The 19,369-nt window shown below is 42.6% G+C and overlaps 1 protein-coding gene across 4 annotated transcripts in view; it reads left to right on the top strand.

Annotated features, from left to right (window-relative positions):
• Positions 1-19,369, top strand: part of evi5b (ecotropic viral integration site 5b) — a 46,936-nt gene that overhangs the window by 16,954 nt on the left and 10,613 nt on the right. For 3 of the 4 annotated variants that reach the window (XM_085399442.1, XM_085399441.1, XM_085399440.1), the window contains 16 exons: positions 34-223; positions 2,975-3,199; positions 3,368-3,442; positions 3,532-3,657; positions 3,743-3,886; positions 4,625-4,714; positions 4,900-4,997; positions 5,471-5,531; positions 5,626-5,679; positions 6,629-6,661; positions 7,044-7,196; positions 7,967-8,098; positions 8,244-8,384; positions 9,200-9,358; positions 9,880-10,026; positions 10,177-10,272. In XM_085399442.1, the coding sequence (XP_085255568.1) occupies positions 34-223; positions 2,975-3,199; positions 3,368-3,442; positions 3,532-3,657; positions 3,743-3,886; positions 4,625-4,714; positions 4,900-4,997; positions 5,471-5,531; positions 5,626-5,679; positions 6,629-6,661; positions 7,044-7,196; positions 7,967-8,098; positions 8,244-8,384; positions 9,200-9,358; positions 9,880-10,026; positions 10,177-10,272 (1,924 nt within the window). The remainder of the gene's footprint in view (positions 1-33; positions 224-2,974; positions 3,200-3,367; positions 3,443-3,531; positions 3,658-3,742; positions 3,887-4,624; positions 4,715-4,899; positions 4,998-5,470; positions 5,532-5,625; positions 5,680-6,628; positions 6,662-7,043; positions 7,197-7,966; positions 8,099-8,243; positions 8,385-9,199; positions 9,359-9,879; positions 10,027-10,176; positions 10,273-19,369) is intronic. The other variant, XM_085399443.1, reaches the window with a different exon arrangement.

The raw sequence follows: 19,369 nt of genomic DNA, 5'->3' as shown, positions 1-19,369 counted from the left end.
CACAGTATATATCGCCTCTCACCTTCTCTAAAGGCTACTGGAGACAGACAGCAAGTCGCTGCGCTCCATGAATGGCTCCAGGCGAAACAGTGGCTCATCCCTGGTGTCCAGTTCCTCCGCCTCATCCAACCTCTCCCACCTGGAGGAGGACTCATGGATCTTGTGGGGGCGAATTGTCAATGAATGGGAGGATGTGCGCAAGAAGAAAGAGAAGCAGCTTAAGGTGAGACTCGTGCACATGACTACCTGTGAGGTGACGGTTGATCATGTGCAGACCTGCTTAAGAGCTTATTCAGCCTGGGCTGTTTTACTAGCTTACAAATAGACATTTGACGCCTCGAAGACGAGGTAAAGAGCCTTCTCTCAGCTGCTCCTTTACTCACACGGGGTCAGCAAAACAGATAGCTGTGCATATTTGATTTAGCAGAATTTGATGCCATTCCTCGCAAAACACCAAATGGGATTTGCGTCTCCTCCTAGTCTCAAACCTGTATAAACCTCTTCACACTTACACTTAAAAACAGTAAAACTCCATGACAGTTATTCTAGGTTGCAAAAAAGGGTCCAATGATGCTGCTGTTTCTGCATTAAGATTGTTTAACTTAACATATTTCAAATCATGGCTTATTTGTTTTATTGTTATTATAATTGTGTTTATAATCTTTTGCTGCCTTTTGAATTTCCCTGGCTCAAATGTTACAAAGGCCCAGTTCACGTGACTGTTTACTTGGTCCAGTGATAATTTAAAGGCTATCTCTGTCCTCAGTGACCCTGTGGGGTTGCCCTTGAACTTGTTATTTCAGACGTAGATATTTGACGCTAATTTTAGCTTGCTTGTTTCTACAGTTACTCTGTTAAGCCCCGTAATAATCTTTATGCACTGAGTGTTGTTAATGGAAGTTTTGTTGAATTCTACTCAAACTGAAGCCTTCTTTGGGTCATTTAGGAAAACTGACAACCAGTAGCTGTGCCAGAACAGCTAGGTGCTCAGCATTTATGGTCAGACGTTTGTTATAACCATAGAGACTTCAAGCCCATTTCTTTTTGTTACTTAGATGACTGACACAGAGAAATATTTTACTGTAAAGTTTCTGTTAATTAAAATAATCATGCAAAAGACTAATGTCTTCTGTAGGGACGGAGTTTCTGTTGTTCTTGTTGCTGGATGTTTAAATGGGGAAGTGCTGGGAAGGAGCTGTGAACATACACAGTGTTATTATGTAATTTAACAGAAGTAGTCATCATCGCATGGGTGCAACTAGCCTAGGATATTAATGACAGTTGCTGAGGCCTCCGCAAAATTGCTGTTTTCTTCCGCTCTGCTTACAAGAAACACAGTTTCTGTTGCACGAAGGAAGAAACGTAAATTTTTTCTGCACTTGTCAGCAAAATCCCTGATTTGTTCGTCTTTCTAATACTTTATATTTCATATGTAATCTTCTAAGACCCTCTGCTCTTGAATAGTTCTTGTGACTCATAAGGCAGCTTTCGTTCAACAGTCAAGGTTTGAGACTGTGGTGCATTGTTTCAGTCTAGAACAAAGCTTGGTTTGTCTTATCTAACCTCTAAGAGGGGAGAGGGGTCCCCTGCTGAAAGCATGTGTGGGTGGACCTCTGCTCCAGATGCACCCTGGACTGACCAGATGCACGCAGACACCGCACACAGACAGACATACACAACCACACACTCACTCACGTGGCCGCATAGCAGGAAAAATGACTGTTCCCTGTCAGCACAGGAAATTGCTTAATCAAATTGTATCAGCAGTAGTATATGGAAATAAATCACTCTACAGAATGTATCACTGACAAGATTATGTTTGGCAGTGGAAACTGTATTATTAAAAAAGATGCACAGTGTGCTGAAGTGGAAAAAGAAATATTAGGCTTTGAGGCATACCCATGGTTTAATCCTGTTTAAGATGCAGGTCTCTGTTTTTCTCCACGGAAGGGTTTGGTGTTTTTCTTTCTGTTGTTCACATTCAGAGCTGAAAAAAGAATCCCAAATGTGCGTTTAGGTTCCCATGGATTCATTTTACATTGTCATGGTTTCCCCTACCATTAAACTCATGAAGCTAGTCCACTGCCTCTCTGGGGAGATGTTTTTATGATAAACTGTTCAGTGTGGGGAAAAAAAAACAACCTTTTGCGATCCATTTGTGGTTCGACACGTCCACTGAAGGGGAAACCAGTACTGATAAGGATTCCTCCAAGTTGAGTGGAAATAAGTCATCATTTTTCTGCACTGCTAATACAGTGCAGCAGTATAAAGGTGTTTCAAATGAATGAATAGAGTTGCGGAGCTCTTAGTATTTTTTTCACTTATACTCTGGCAGATGTAATATGAAAAGCTTTTTTTCACATTACAAAAAGTGAAGAAGTGCAGACTTTTTAGAAAAAAAAGTTATTTATTAACATCAGCTACATGCTCTAGCTGCATGACTACACTGTTTAAGAGACATCCACAGTGATTTACACTACCACGTGTATGCCTGTGTACGCGAATGCTGGATTTCCACTAATGAATTAGAAACTCATTGGCCTGATGAGCCTGAGTTGACTCTCTGACAGACCTGTGCACTAAAGATTTTAATTATTTTAACCTGCAACGGATACATTTGCGTTATTAGACTGCGGTTCCCATGAAAAGATTTTTGACACACACAAAAAACATAATTTAAATGTATACTTTATTGATCCTCGTGGGGAAATTCCTCTCTGCATTTAAAACATTCACTCAGTGAAGCAGTGGGCAGCCACTGGGCGCTCGGGGAGCAGTGTGTAGGGACGGTACCTTGCTCAGGGGTGTCTCAGGGTAGCTGTTCAGGTGAATTGTGTGACTGGATATTAAATCTGACACTATCATAAAACCTGAACAAAGAACAAAACTGTTTCATTTTAAAAAGTTGTTGCCTACACCCTGCAGAAAACTTTAAGAACATCAAGAAAATATCTGCTCTTTTTTTTCTCTACAGGATCTTGTTAGGAAAGGGATTCCTCATCATTTTCGAGCTATAGTGTGGCAGCTGTTGTGTAATGCCCAGAATATGCCCATCAAGGATCAGTACTCAGAATTATTAAAGATGACGTCACCCTGCGAAAAGCTCATACGCAGAGACATCGCTCGCACTTATCCCGAACACGAGTTCTTCAAGGAGAAAGACAGCTTGGGTCAGGAAGTGCTCTTCAATGTCATGAAGGTGTGTCTTCTGCGGTGTCTAAGAAACCTGTTTGCATGCAGATAAAGAGATAAGTCTTGTGTTCCAGTAACAAGAACTGGTATTTGGTTTTAAGGTGGTTTAATAAAGAAAAAGAGAGAAATCTGATCTTCAGTGAGACTCCTGTAACGATAATCTCTATTACCTTAGGCATATTCTCTGGTGGACCGTGAGGTCGGCTATTGTCAGGGAAGTGCGTTCATTGTGGGTCTGCTGCTCATGCAGGTAATGATTGTATTCTCCACACATACTCTCACACACTGTAACACAAACTTCCAGCTAGTAATTTAATCACTATCATAATATTTTTCTAGATGCCCGAAGAGGAAGCATTCTGCGTGTTTGTGAAGTTGATGCAGGACTACAGATTACGAGAACTCTTCAAACCCAGCATGGCTGAGCTGGGACTCTGCATGTATCAGTTTGAGTACATGATCCAGGTAGACACCTCATAGCTTGGGGAGTAACGCTTTGCCAACATGTAAGCTTCAACAATAGTGAGTCTGATTGTTATTTTTTTCACAGGAGCAACTCCCAGAGCTTCATATACATTTCCAAGCTCAGAGCTTTCATACCTCCATGTATGCCTCTTCTTGGTTCCTCACCATCTTCCTCACCTCCTTCCCTTTGCCCGTTGCTACGAGGATCTTTGACATCTTCATGTGTGAGGTCAGTTAAAGCAAACTGTGGCTGAACGATAAGCTCTGTAAACTTGTATGAATCTTTCTGTCATTCTCTTTACTGAGCTTGAAATTTACACCTGTGTTCACATTCTTACAACACTGGCTTCTTCTGTCTTCTTTTTTCTTTAAACTTCTGTTTGCTTGTAGTTTTTGCGATCTAAAAGAGGAACTAAAACTGCTGGTTTCTGCCAGTGTATGAACTGAGGGGGTGCACCAAGGCCCAGGATTGATTTTGAACTGTGACTCATGCAAGGCTACTCTAGTAAAGCCTGTGAATAAAAACGTTGAGCTGGAAATGAGTGCAATAGGTCCACTTGGAAATGAGCCATCATTATATCAGTGTCTAATCTGAAAAGGGTTTGGGGGTTATATCTTAAGCTGCTGTTATTGTAAGTCACTGTGAACTAATAGCCCCACCTCAGAAAAACAGAGTCTGTGCTTAAATTTTTAAGAGTATTTGTTTAGAGATGATTTCAGGCCAGTACACTTATTCTACAGCTTTAAGAACAGTTAGGTAAAATCAGCTATCAAATAAAAGTTATCCATTAGTGCCACCTGTTGGACAAAATTAAGCACTACAGTTACAGTCACCTTTAGCAGTGTGGCCTTTTTCTTTTTCTCTAAATCACAATCACTCGGGCTGTTTCTTCTCAGTCCACTGTCCAATAAATTTGACAGCGCACTGAGTATTATTTCATGCTCATTACTGGTGGGGTTTTTTCAGGGCCTGGAGATTGTTTTCCGCGTGGGGCTCGCCATCTTGCAGATGAACCAGGCGGAACTCATTCAGCTCGACATGGAGGGAATGTTACAGGTGAATCACCAGCAGCACTTCCAGGGGAGAAGCCTCCATCACCCTCTGTTTATGTGCAACCTCTCATCTCGTCCCAGTTTGTGGGCATGCTGATGTTTAGTGCGGTCCTTTGAGGTCAGAGAAGCTTGTGACTAAAACATGCATTCTGGTGTGACACTTGCCCCCGCTTTCTTTATGTGCTTCAGCACTTTCAGAAGGTCATCCCACACCAGTTGGACAGTGGACCAGATAAGGTCATCCAGGCTGCTTATCAAGTTAAATACAACGCCAAGAAGATGAAAAAGTAAGCGCAGCAGGCATTTCATAACTTCCTTTTTCAGAGATTTTTTTTTTTGCTGTGATTGTTTTTTCATTGTTCCTCTTTTACAGCTGAACCCCCTTTTTGTTTTTTTGTTTTTAAACTGTTGCATAACTTTAGACAAGATTTTTCAGTCAGCACTGGAGCAAATTGACTGCTAATATTTGAATGCTGCAAATTCAAAACTTGGTTGATACCCGTTCCAAGTGGAGGAAGCAACACATTTAAACGTTCTGTGTACCTGTTCAGTATAGGGGCCAGGGAAATTCCAGAGTTTCCATTTGTAATGGTGTCTCTTTAAAGAAACGTATATCTTTTTTAGAAGCAATAAAATATAGAAGACAAAAGGAAAGGTGATTGTATCCCAAATTGATACATGGAAATCAATTCAGCCGACTTCATTCTAATCATTCTGTGCTTGATTTGTTTTAACAGATGCTCTGTGCTTTTTTTTTTAGGTTAGAAAAGGAGTACACTACAATCAAAACAAAAGAGATGGAGGAACAGGTGGAGATAAAGGTGTGTGGACATACTTTAAAGTCCCAGAGCATCCCATGTAAACAATTTGTAGTATTTTTTTCCTCATGTCTTTTTGCAATTCTGTCTTTTTCAGAGGTTGCGGACAGAGAACAGGCTTCTGAAGCAGAGGATAGACACACTAGAGAAAGTGAGTGAATCAGTGTTTGTCACAGTCAGACACTGCGCTCTCCTCATCAACTTTACATTAACCCATTCTGCTGTTTATGTCCATATATCATGTGTATTTCCTAATGACGGAGTCTTGTCTTTCACTAACTGAGCTGTGTTAGTTGAAAGTTGCTGGTACGCCATCATGGACTGGCATGGTGAATGTTCTGATTGTAGATAAAGTCAGAAACATTGATGGATTTGGGCTTTAGGTCATGTGGAGAATTTAAAAACCCAGCTGACCCCACTAACAGAAGCAGAGAAGCCTGTTTGAAATGTGAACGGAGCTGCTTGATACTTGACGTCCATACAAAGCACTGCATGTCAGGGTGCACTGTTTGTGTCATTGTGCACAACACTGAGTCTCTCTGAATGGGCACTTCTACTGCCTGGTAAAGGCACCATGCATGAGGTCTGTTGAGGATATTAAGGGTGTCTGCTACGCTGTGTTTGCCTGCAGGGCGGAAACGAGTCCGTTAGTTTAAACCAAACTCGAGGCTGCTGCTCCTCGTCACGTAACTCTCAGGATCTTTTAACTCTCCACTAACTGAAACCGCTAAAAGCTTGGATAAACCACAGAGCCCCAGCGCCTCTGTTAAGTAAAACACCGCTCTTTAACACTGTCGTCATGCTGCTATTATAGCAAACTTCACTCTCGGGCTGCCCTGTGCTTTTTCCTGTCTGAAACCTCTTTGTTATCTGCACCGCCCAATTCTTCACTCTGTCACCAGCTTATTTTTGCACCTTTTTCACCACACCTGCTTTGCAATGTTCCTTTTATACCTCATTGCGTAAACCAAATATTTTTGGAGGGAAAATGAACATTGCACGTCTTCTTTTAAAGAATCAGTTGTTCTTTTGTGTGCTTTAAACTGTCCTCTGGATTCTCTCTCTCTCTGCTGTCTCTTGTTGATATTTCTGTTTTGTAGGAAAGCGCTTCCTTGGCAGATAGATTGATCCAGGTATACTCCTCATTTTCTTTTTACCCTTAGAAATTATGCTGGACTTTCCTTCTTCCATCTTTTTGTCTCTCTTTAGCAATGCATGCTTATGATTAGTAAAGGGCAGTGACAGTGCTAATCCAGATTATGACAGCTGATTACATCATTAAATAACTGCATGGAAAACCACATGGTGGCATGTTAGACAAAGTAAGAGAATCACAAAAGATGCTAAATACATCTAAGGAATTAAAACTAAATCACCCGCTGCTTAGAGTTAAAAACAAGCATGTCCTTAGAAAATCCAATCCTTCATCTTCTCTGATTTGCCCACCCATTCCGTCCTTTCGTTTCACTTCCTGTCGTGCTCACTCCACCCCTCATCGGTTGGTTATGTCCAAAGGGACAAGTGACTCGAGCTCAAGAGGCAGAGGAAAACTACCTGGTCAAACGGGAGCTGGCTACAGTCAAACAGCAGAGCGAGGAGGCCGGTGCTCAGCTGGAGCAGGCCAAGAAAACCATCAAGCAGCTCCAGCAGCAGCAGCAGCCACAAGGGGTAAGAAGAGCCACAGACAGTCTGAGGCAGGCAGGTTGCGCTGGCTCATCTGGCTGACCTGAGTGTGACTGGAGCTGTGACACTGAGACTGGGGTATTGCCCAGGTCTGTGTGTGATGTGCAGTACGTACAACCTCAGGATGACTATTTTATTATTATTATTAGGTGTGCTACAAATTACTTTTGGGCCTGTAAACATTGCAAACAACTGATTTTGGATACATGGTGGGGCATCTGCAATGGCAGAGCAGGACTTTTCTCACTTTAGGTAATGATCTGTTTTGGCATGCATGGATTCATTTTGAGACACAGATTTCTACAAAGTTCAATTTATGTTCTTCTGCATTCTCAGAAATGCTTTCATGAATTTGTAAGCAGGTTGTATCTCAGGCTGGTAGATTTCACACATGGCCCACTGTTCATTGAATCCTCACCTTGCACAACACATCTCCTTAATTATTAATGGTTGGATTCCACATGATAATGTGCAGGCTTTACTGTGTTTTACATAATTTGCTATCTTGCTACACAAAGATTGTTCATGAATTATTTATGTGGAAGTGAAAGGAAAAATGGTTGATGTCAGCTGAAATGAATGTAAAGAGGAATTGAGAGTACTTGGATCAGTGTAAGTATTGTGGACATTACTGGAGATTGAATTTAGTTTGAGGTGAGTGCACACAGCTATGTTTGCTGTCCTTCCTGCTTTTTTTCTGCGTGCTCATTTGTTCTGTTTTTTCTTTTCTTTTCTTTCTTTTTTTTTCCTTGTAGAAAGGACCCCCACGCTTCTCTGAGGAGTCCGTCCTGCAGCTGGAGAGAGAGCTCGTGCAGGCCCGACTAAAGGAAGCAGAGTCCCAGTGTGCACTCAAGGAAATGCAAGACAAGATTCTCGATATGGAAAAAGTGAGTTGTGTCATTTTAATGCATCTGCAGTGGGACTGTACTGCCTAAACCTCAGCCGGCAAAGAGTATTACTGTGATCTAGGCCTACCCTGTCATTTCTTTTTTCAAAGGTTTAAGAAAAATTTGATTTTTCCACCTTTTTCAGAGGAACACGTCGCTACCAGATGACACCAATGTGGCGCGGCTGCAAGAAGAGCTGATCGGGGTGAAGTTGAGAGAAGCGGAGGCGCTGACTGGACTGAAAGAGCTGAGACAGCAGGTTAGAGATCTGGAGGACCACTGGCAGGTGAGCACCAAGATTTCAGCACGCAGGACAACTTGAAATAGCTGATCAAAACCCCAACAAATCATAATGCAAATGTTGTACACACACACACCAAACTACGCTGTTTAAAATCAGAGTGGATTTTGGTTTTCAAAAAGTATTTAAATATTCTAAATTTAGATTGCTTTTAGTCATGCCATTGTGAGAAACGCTCATATGCAGTGCTTCTGTTTTTTCTCCCTCTGCACACTTAAACGCAACTGCATAATTAAGGCTGTGAAGTTTTAACGGCACAGTAAACTTGTGTTCAAACAGTGATTCATGAGTTTGACTACAGTAATTATTTAAGATAGAATGGGTTTAATTCAGAACATTTGATTTGGCTTAATTGCCGTTTAATTAATCCATTCAGGCTGATTGAAAACATGAAGCATGTGAAAACTTGAACAGATAGGTTGGTTAACTCAGCTGTAGTACTTAGTTTAAAGAAAGATGAAGATGCAAGTTTAAGCTAGTTAAAGGAGCTGTTTCAAACCTTGAACAATGGCTTATCATTTAGAGTAAAAATAATATTTTTGTTTTCTTCTCACATTTATTAAAAACATTTTGAAAAAATTCTTGCTCTAATTAGACACATCTGTGTGTTTATTTGAAGAGGGTACATTTTCCCTTTTGATGTGTATTTCCATTTAAAGTCGTATTAAGAGGATTTGCAGGTACCCTGTAATTCCTGCTAGTTACAGAGCACAGATCTGGTATGACACACAAATGGTAAAAGTCAAGTGTTTATTTGGTAAGTGATGGTAAACAGGACTGACTGTCCCCGCCCTCTCCAGCGTCACTTGGCACGCACCGCTAGCCGCTGGAAGGACAGTCCTAAGAAGAACACCATGAGCGAGCTGCAGGACGAGTTGATGAGCGTCAGGCTACGTGAGGCCGAGGCTCAGGCAGAGCTTCGAGAGATGCGGCAAAGGATGTTGGAGCTGGAGACACAGGTCAGAGGTTGAATCGGTCTAACAGCACTAATATAATTTATGATTTGATTTGTTATCTGGATTATAACCTGATCTAGATCTTTAAAAGCATTATTCAAATTCCTCATCACATGTTCACAAATATATGTGATTCAGATATCCTTCTCAGTCCAGAGATACAATTCATACTGTATGCAGTCTTTAGGAAGAGACTTTTGTTTTCAGAGTTTTTATGTACTTGCAGTGCAGTTAATTACAGACAATTAAAGGTACATTGTAATATGAAAACATCAGTAAGAAAAGTGAATGTGCATTAAGTGTGATAAGTAGTAAATATGCTGGAAAATAAGGGAATTCCCTCCCTGAATTTCACACAGCAGCCTTCAGGGGGCAGCATTTACCTTTGTATGCAACACAGAAACTGGAACAGTGAAGTAGTGCTGAAAGTCGCATTAGGTTTCAGTTTCTTTATCCTGAACCTATCAGTCAATAACGTGAAATAATCCGCTTTTGCTTTTTGTTTTTTAAATGTGCTTATTCAGAATCAGATTCACAACAACCAGCTGCGTCGAGCGGAGCAGGAGAGTCGCTCTCTGCAGGAGCGCGTGCAGAAACTGACAACACAAAACAAAGATCTGAACGTGCAACTGCAAGAAATCAAGAGGAGACAAGCTGAGATTGAATGCAAGGTACAAACTGCTGCTGCACTCCACACTTTGCACCTTTGGGGCAAACCGTTGCAGCGCTATTGTGGTTTAAATCTGTAAAGTTAAAAAAAAAAAAGAATTGATTTCTTAGAGAGGTTGTCGCCTGAGAGTTCTCTGGTTTGTTTTCTGCAGAGCAAGGAAGAAGTAATGGCAGTGAGGCTGAGGGAAGCTGACAACATTGCTGCTATGGCTGAACTCCAGCAACAGATCTCTGAGCTCGAGATTCAGGTAAGGTTTTGACTCACACTTCACCCACTGCACCAAGCTTTGGATTTCCTCAACTCCCTCACAAACCACATTACATGTAAGCTTCCTTCAGCCATAAAAGGAAATGTCCCATACAAGGATGTGGTGACAAACCCAAGTTATATTTTTTGGGCCCTATGAAGACATCATCCAAAGTTATAACCATAATAGTGACTGTTTGACCTGGCAGATTTGTGGTTTTCAGTCTGAGCTTCTTTACTGTTTTAAGATATGGAGAAGGGAAAGAAAATGTCTGAATTTCCATTACTCAATCAGCATTTCAAAGCTTTGATGATATGAATCTCATGTATTGTTTCCTTATGTTGCCTAGGAGACACCAGTGTCAATCAAATCTGGTAAAGCCGCAACCTCTTCCGGTTCCAATGAAGCGCATTTTAACTTTTTAAACTGTTATTACATAACCCAAATACGTATGCAGATCTGTTGGAAATTCTGAAAAAATGCACTTTAATTGATTTTAGTTGATGTGGAAAACTTGGGGGGGAAAGGCTTTTTTGCACAAATCAGAAATATTAAAGCATGTCCCCTTCATCTATATTTATTCCCAGCGTAAATGGGAATTACAAGTCTTAACAAGCAGGAGAGAAGGAAGTAGATGAATAGTGAGTGTTGCAACAAGCAGATAATCTTGTTGTGTGTAAACTGGCTATAGGGCATGGGTGTGAAAATGGAATTTAAATATCTGTGAAGATGGTTTCCGTTATGATTTTAAACACTTGGCTTGTACAAGCACCCTTCTAGAAAAAACACGCAATGCAGCCCTGAGCATTTTGACATTAACCAGTCCTTAACTTGCTAGATCCTTATTACAGAGTCCAGTGCTTTCACCGCTAGTGAGTTTGTGTCATGTGTGTCTTATGGTCTCCAAGCCAAAGTGTTTCCATATGAGGAAAGAAAACTTAGGAAAATATCCCCACCTGATTCGAATAAGGTTTGAATAAGGTTAAAGTCTTCTGTCATTTTTGGGACAGATTTTGGGGGATTTTTCAATCCACTTATTTGGAAGCTGGCTGTGGGAGCCACCAGTATAATATCTTGTGGCATGAATAAGACACGGCGGGACCACGGAGCGACGTTCAGAGCCAACTTTATTTGATTCACGTCACACCACACCACCACCAACCCCTGAGTCCCCGTGTTTTAACACGGCGGGCGTGATTGCGGATGCCGTGCAGGTGCGTCCGCACGGCCCCGCAGACCACGCCCCACCACATACCCCCATCGCCCGATTGAGGCCGGGGAGCAATCTGGCCGAACCTACTCCCCCCCCCCAAACTGGGGCGAGACTCGGCCCAAAACATCGGCGCCCCAGCCCAAGCGACGGGGAAGCGTCCATTCTGGTGGCCGCCCGCGCATCCAGCGGCAACGGCGAAGTTGGTCCGGAGGTCGGCCGCGTAGCAAGCAGACACGGCCCCACAGGCATGGCCGTGAGCTCCTGTACCCAGGCGGCTGGGCAGACGTCAGGCGCACAGAATCGACTGGTGGCAGCGAGGCTGGACTAGCCAGCCCGCCGACCCCCAGCTTAGCGGGGCTGTCCCGCTCCTCTGCCTCCAACTCCGGCTGCGCAGGCTGCCCTGGAGCAGGGACCTCCGTCTCCTCGCACAGCTGCTCCGCCACCGCCTCCGCCACTCCCGTTTGGAGCGGCTCCCCGCACTGCGCCTCCGCCTCCAGCAGGCACAGCCCCTCGTCCACCTCTGGGTGGAGCGACTCCTCTTCCTCCGGCAGGTGTAGACCCTCGCCCGCCTCGTCCTCCGCCTCCGATTGGAGCGGCTCCTCCACCGCTCCCGGCAGGAGCAGCCCTTCACCCGGCTGCTCCTCCTCCTCCGGCAGGCTCGGACCCCCGCGTGACTCGTCCACCACCTCCGGCTGCCGAGGTGCCCCACACGGCTCCTCCACCGCTTCACTGTCCTCGGGACACACTTGTGGGGGTGGCGCCCAGGCCCAGAGCAGCGCTGCCAGCTCTGCCATCTTCCCCAGGTGGCGTTCGCTCTCCTTCCGCAGCTCTTCCTGTTGGCGACGCACCTCCGCCGCCTGCTTCCGCTGGGTGGCCGCTATTTCGGCCGCCCTCTCGGCCAGCTCTTTCCTTTCCTGGCTCTGGTAGGTACCCGCCATGCCGCCTCCTGGGTTTCGGCACCAATGTGGCATGAATAAGACACGGCGGGACCACGGAGCGACGTTCAGAGCCAACTTTATTTGATTCACGTCACACCACACCACCACCAACCCCTGAGTCCCCGTGTTTTAACACGGCGGGCGTGATTGCGGATGCCGTGCAGGTGCGTCCGCACGGCCCCGCAGACCACGCCCCACCACATATCTATTTTCCTGTTTTCTCTGTGTGGCTGCACTGAACCCACACACAGAGATAAGTCACAAACACCTTCATAGAACACTTCTGACGTCTTCAGTTATAGAAACTGGGGGATGTCCAGTGATGCCTTGCACTGAAACACTTGAAGCAACTCTGCGGATGCTCAACTTTGTGCTTTTTTTTTTTATTCCTGTTGCGTGCACCTGGAATTGCTCAGGAGTTTCTCCAGTATAGCAGGACATACAGCCCTACAAGAAGAAGGCCCTTCTGTCACATCTGCTTTGCATAACCACCCACTGCAGTTTTCCAGATCTTTTTGAAATTTCCCATGCTTTTGAACGTAACACCAGACTTTTTCACACGCACCACAATCGATATCCCTCTCTTTAAATATCAGTGAGCTGGTGACATTATCAAGCCGCTTCTTCAAAATTTGTCAGCTGAAAGTTTTAAATGTTTTCAGTAGGACTGGGCGATATGACCCAAAATTCATATCTCGATATTTTTTTAGCTGGATGGCGATATACGATATATATCTCGATATATATATATATATTTTAAAGACATAAGGCAAGAACAAAAAGAGTTCTTAGTCAAAGCTGTGTCCCAGATGTCACACAGGCACTTTTATTAACATACAGCGTAGATGTACATGAAGAAATTACTCAAAAATAAATTATCAGCATTTATTAAATAATAATGCTCCATAAATAAAAGAAAACAATGTTGTTTTTGTGCATAACAAAAAGCTCACAATTGTACCGTCAAAATGTAAACTAAAAGACGCTGAGCATAATAACAAAGATAGTCAGATTTCACAGCTGCTCTATTCCCAACTTCTACTGCGTGACTGACAGCCTGGAGTTTGAAACCCGCTTCGTAACCGTGTCTCTTACAGGTGCCAATTTGTGGTCCTTATATACACACAATACGGTAATATTACGTTCAAGCACAGTACGTATCACTCCGAGAGGCTCCAGACTACGGTAGCCGTAATGATCCGACAATCCATCAAGCGGTGCAGCTCCATAGCTTACCAAAATCGTACTAAAACATTTTTTTGACAGATTGCTGAGCGCCGTGTACAACATAAAATCGGTTCGCGGTCATCAAGCACAACCAGAATTCATACATAAGGCGCACTGTCGATTTATGAGAAAATGAAAGGATTTTAGGCCATGCTAGGCCATGGCGTTAGCGCGGTTAGCTCACTAACACGTTGACGCCGTTCAGCCCCACGCACGGGGCGATCCGGGGTAACTTGTTAACGGAAACTTGCCGGTCCATCTTGTCATTGCCTGCAGGCAATGCTATGGGGGAGGGGAAGTTGTGTTCAGTGAAGGAGAGGCGAGGCCGAGTTACGTTGCGGAGAGACAAAAGTGGACGAAAGAGAGACAAACTTGCGGCTCCACAAGTATAATTATAACGTAACATATACTATATCGATATAAACAATATTGTCACATCTTATATCTCGTATGAAAAAATATATATATATTTTTTTTTTTTTAAATCTCGATATATCGCGCAGTCCTAGTTTTCAGTTTTAAGTGCTTCTCAAGTAGTTCTTGTTTTTTGTAAGCACCGGAGTGTGGGCACATGAGTGTGGCATGTTTGCACCTTGCACAGTGCATACACAGTAGAGGAATAGCATGAGCCCCGTGTTAGCAGGAGTAGCTTTACTGCTCCTCATCTGTATCAACACAAGCTACAGTCATGTACAGATTACCTGTGTACAGTCAGTGGCCCCTCGCTATAACGCGGTTCACCTTTCGTGGCCTGGCTGTTTCGTGCATTTCTTGGTGTGCAATTTTGCATGTTTTTTTGTTGTTGTTGTTTGTTTGTTTTTACAGCGCATTGTGTTCTGCATCCTGATCGGCTGCAGACAATTGTCAATCAATCTCGTGCTGTGTCTCCTGTACAGTACAGAATGCATTCATCTTGTCAAATTTACAGAAATGTTCGATCACTGGCAGTGTGGCTCTGCAGTGTTGTACTGTTTGTAAGTTTTCTCCCCAACAAACACAACAACAACAATGTCGACGAAACGTTGTGCACCATCAAAAGCAACCGCGGGTGCCTTTGGTTTCATTCTATAACACTGGACTTTTCTTCGAAGGTTTGAACTTCGAGAGTGTTCAAACAACAGAGAAACGTGTGAAAATGTTCATGTCTGTCTGAGAAAAGTGTATAAAGTGGTGTAGTGAGGGGTTTTACTGCCTTAAAACATCTATAATTATTGTAAAAAATAAAGTTCGCTACTTCGCGGATTTCACCCATCGCGGGTTATTTTTAGAATGTAACTCCCGCGATAAACGAGGGACCACTGTAGTTACACGCATAAAACAGATCAATGCTTTTCCATCCCACTGTGTCAAATACCATAGTTTTGTCAGCTTGTCCCTTAGTTTCACATTTATGCACAAAGGCGTGCTTTGGGACAAGTGGCTTGATGCAAAAAACACAAAGTTCAGGGTGTTGGAGGGGTGGCAGGAACAGGTTTATCAGTCAGGAAACTGTGGTCAGGGTCTCCTTAGGATGTTTGTATGATCTACTTGGTTTCACTTTCACTTGCCGGTTAGGTTTAGGCACTAAAAACTGTGGGTTGGGGTGAGGGAAGAATTATTTTTCATTTAACAATGAAAATTTCTAGTTTCATTGTTGATGATGATGATAAAAAATTACTTTTTTATCTTATCTTACTTTTGAACTGATGCGTCACGCACCTCTGCCAAAGTAATACTTGTATGTAACCTGAAGAAACAAAGGCTATGGGCATGACCATTTACTTGGGCTCGCATGACTTCAAGCTATCAGGCATCCTGTGGGGTTGAAATGATTCTTAATAAAATGCTTGAAGCTATAAATAATATGGCAGGTTGGAATAGTTGTGCAGCTCGGTGGTTAGCATTGTTGCCGCATAGCAGGAAGGTCCTGAGTTCAATTCCACCATCAGGCTGGCGTCTTTCTGTGTGGAGTTTGCATGTTCTCCCTGTGTTTGCGTGGGTTCCCTCCGGGTACTCCGGCTTCCTCCCACCGTCCAAAGGCACACAGCTTGTGATTAACCCTTTAAGACCTACCATAGAACCAAGTCCGCCAGAGCTTATATTATATTTTTACATGCTGTAGTGCCATTTTTGGGAGCATTTCAAGTTGCTATACATCAATACAACCATTATAGCCCAAATGTTAATAATATGTATGCATTAAGTGCATAGTAATTACATAAATTGCAAAAAAGTGCAATAAACTACAAAAAAATTTAAATCTTTTTTGTTTTTTTTAACATATATTTCTAGTTAGAGAAATTTAAGAGGCTTATCCCTCAAAACTGTAAATACAAAAAAGTTGCACAAAATAGTTTCCCACCACAGGAAATTTATTTTAAGTGTCTTCATAGTTTTATTTTTGAAATACACCAATTTTTATATACTGCAGGAAAAACGAAAATAAATATTATAGTGCAAATTTGCAAAAAAGCAACATATGCATCAAAATAAACTATTTCCAGCAGTGCAATATTAGTCCTAAGCATCCCAGAAATGACACAGAAAGTCATAAAGTCAAAGATAACTTTTAAAAACACCAGTATAGGCTCATGAGGCCCTGATGGTAAAAAACTACATTTCCGCAAAATGACGTCACTTCCGGTTTCGGGCAGGTAATGGCGGACATGCGAAAGTTTGCGCTGACGTCTATTCCAACGTAGGAAATGTTATGAACAGCTGATAGGATCGGCAAAGCGTGTTTCTGGAAAATTATGTTTTTGTTGCTGCAAGTGCGTTTTATGCAGTTTTTGCAAAGCTATATGTGGAAGGAAACCGTGACCTAGGACAAGCTGATGGCATAAGATGTAAGTACAACGCGTCCGGTTTCATATCCAAAAAAAAATTATTGAGCTAGCTTACGTGGTTGCAGTGCTACCGGGATTTTAAACTAGTTATGCAAAACAGAGCGAGCCCGCTCCGACCGGCTTTAAAGGGTTAATCCAAGTTGCACATAGGTGTGAATGCGCGAGTGAATGTGTGTCTGTCGCTGTGTGTTGGCCCTGCGACAGACTGGCGACCTGTCCATGGTGTACTGTGCCTCTCGCCCTGTGACAGCTGGGATAGGCTCCAGCACTCCCCGGTGACCCTGATAAGGATAAGTGGATGGATGGATGGATGGATGGAATAGTTGTTTTCTACCCTTGGTCAATTATTTGATGTTGCAGCTGGTGATTTATGCTCATTTTAATTCTCAAAAACTGCAATCTCTCCTTGCAGCTTTGCAGTTACACAAAACAGACGTTTACTGTGTAGTGTTTTGTGCTTTCTTGGGTTTCCAAATGTAGTTCTTGCTACTACTACTACTGCTACTACTAGTAAGAAGCCATGGTGTTGTAATAGATGCAATGTGGAGTTTAGCATCGTCATCTGGATAGGAGCATGTTTTACTCCAAAACCTGATAGTGCCTTTCCAGGTGCACGAGCTGTCAATTACTTAAGCATCATCATAGATGATAACAATCCAGATGGTCCATCTTCTCTTTAGTCTGGAGGACACAGTGTCCAGCTTTTCCAAAAGCCATAGAACAGTTTTCTTTTTTGCCTCAGCTCATTTTAAATTATCTTTAGCCCAGAGAGGACAAAATCATTCCTGGATTATATTCACGTGTGGCTTCTTCTTTCCCTGATAGAGATTTAACCTGTATATGTTGGTGGCACTGACACAATTGAGTTCACAGATGGAAATTTCTGAAGGCATTCCTGAGTGCATGCAGGAATTTCTCTGACAGAAAATTATACTTGTTTTTAATATTCTTCAGATTTCTTCAAATTCTCTGAATCCGTTGATGATAGGGGTGGACGATAGAAACAATATATTTGGCCAACGATAGAGATTTTGTGTGAATGGGTGGATGACTGGATATGTAAAGTGCTTTGGGGTCCTTAGGGACTAGTAAAGCGCTATATAAATACAGGCCATATACCGCTCTATTGCGATAGCGCATGTTGATGATGTCATCAAGCTGCGCCTGCTTTGGTCGAAAGCGGCTACAACCATTATCATCTGCAAATTATTCCGGGCGACAGTCGTAGCAAAGAGATGAAGCACTTTTGAAATATGGGGAAAGCCAAAAACTGCGCTTCCTCCACTTCCGTAACATTGATTCATTAGTGTTGAATTCTCTCGCAGCTGCTCTATTCCCATGTTGTTGCAGTATATTAATAACTAACCTCGTATTGTGGATGAATAATCTCAGTTGTTCTCCTGACTGAAGTTTTGCCCGTGTATAGCATCCTGCTATGCAATTGCATTTGTCCCTGACCACCAGAATCCCTCACGTTAACTTTTATCAAGTGGAAAAAAAGTTGGCGTTCATCCTCCAGCTTCACTGTGCTAATGTTATGCTAACATAGCTGTGTCGCTAGCAATCACGTAGCACAACATTGTATACCAGGTAGTCCAACTTCAGTAACCCTGCAAACGCCACTGCTGTTTTTTGTTTGGGTTTTTTGGCTCCTACACATGCAACATGTTCAAATTCCCCCTCTAAATTTTCAAGGTCAGGGCATCAAAAGGGCAAACTTGTATAAGAAGGTATTGGTGCACAGTGAGCAATATGACATTCTTTGTAATTCGTACTTAATGTGCAAACATTTGTGGCAGACAGTGATTAATTTAGTGTCGGGTAAATGACGAGGGTGTTACAGGAACTGTGGTAAATGCAAATGCAGCTCCCAGTGCTCTGATTGTCTACTTTTTTCTTTTTTTTAGTCATATGGTGATTTGCTCTTTGTGCTCTAACAATTTTCCTAAATTTAGATTAAAAAGACTTTCAAAACGCCAGTAAAGTTCTATGTTTGGATTGTTTCATTTGTGCTAAAATGTTATCTCAACTTTTCTTTAATCCATGAAATATATTTGTCGTGCTTTTGGAATAGAGCGCTCAGTTATTTTGATCTATCTAAAACCTGTTACAAAAGCTGCTCGGTTTATCCAGATATTGTTTTACATGTATCTAATGGTTTGAGATGAGGTGGCAGATAGTTTACTTATAATTCTTCCTTTTAAACTGGTTGCACGTCAGTGAAGCAATGCAGCAAGGCTCTAATATCACATAAACCTCACTGCAGCTATTGTGAAGTTATTTTTATGTTGTACCCTTTTGCCCAGTTTTCTTTAGAAGTTTCCTTTAACTGTTGTTTCTTGAACGACATTTCAGATGATGGAAATTGAATTCTGAAAGCACTTTGTGTTTTTTGTTTTTTTTACTTTCCTGTGCGTAATAGGCACATCTTCATTTTCAGTTTCTCAGTCAGGTGACTGTTTCTATTGACTTTTCACTTGGTTTAACTAAAAGGTTTCTCAGACTTTTGCACACACTGGAACTACTGTCAGGGCTTTAGAGTGCGACCCAATTTCTCAATGGTGTGACAAAACAAATAAATCCTAGGCCGCACCGGCGCAATGGAAAAAGGTCTCCGCAACTCTGAAATTCTCTGTGTAGCCAACAGCACACAACATTATGCCAATATCGAGGCCTTAACTGATCATGAAGGTGCTGCTTAGAGTAGCTGTTCGATTGACTTGTGTGTCACACGCGTGTCTCTGCACAGACGCGCAGGAAGGGGAAATGACATAGGGAATTCCCACAATAATCCAATAGCACACGGCGACACCTGCACATTCCGCCAATGTGCCAATGTTCAAAAAAATCCTAGATCGCACCGGTGCGACCAGCTGTTCATGTAAAAGAAACAA

This window comes from Rhamphochromis longiceps, linkage group LG23, assembly GCF_057381845.1.
Source record: "Rhamphochromis longiceps isolate RC_006_pf linkage group LG23, R_longiceps_female_GT1.1, whole genome shotgun sequence".
Taxonomy (NCBI): Eukaryota; Metazoa; Chordata; class Actinopteri; order Cichliformes; family Cichlidae; genus Rhamphochromis; species Rhamphochromis longiceps.
The sequence above is the reverse complement of the archived record's forward strand: the minus strand, read 5'-3'. Positions and strand labels throughout refer to the sequence as shown.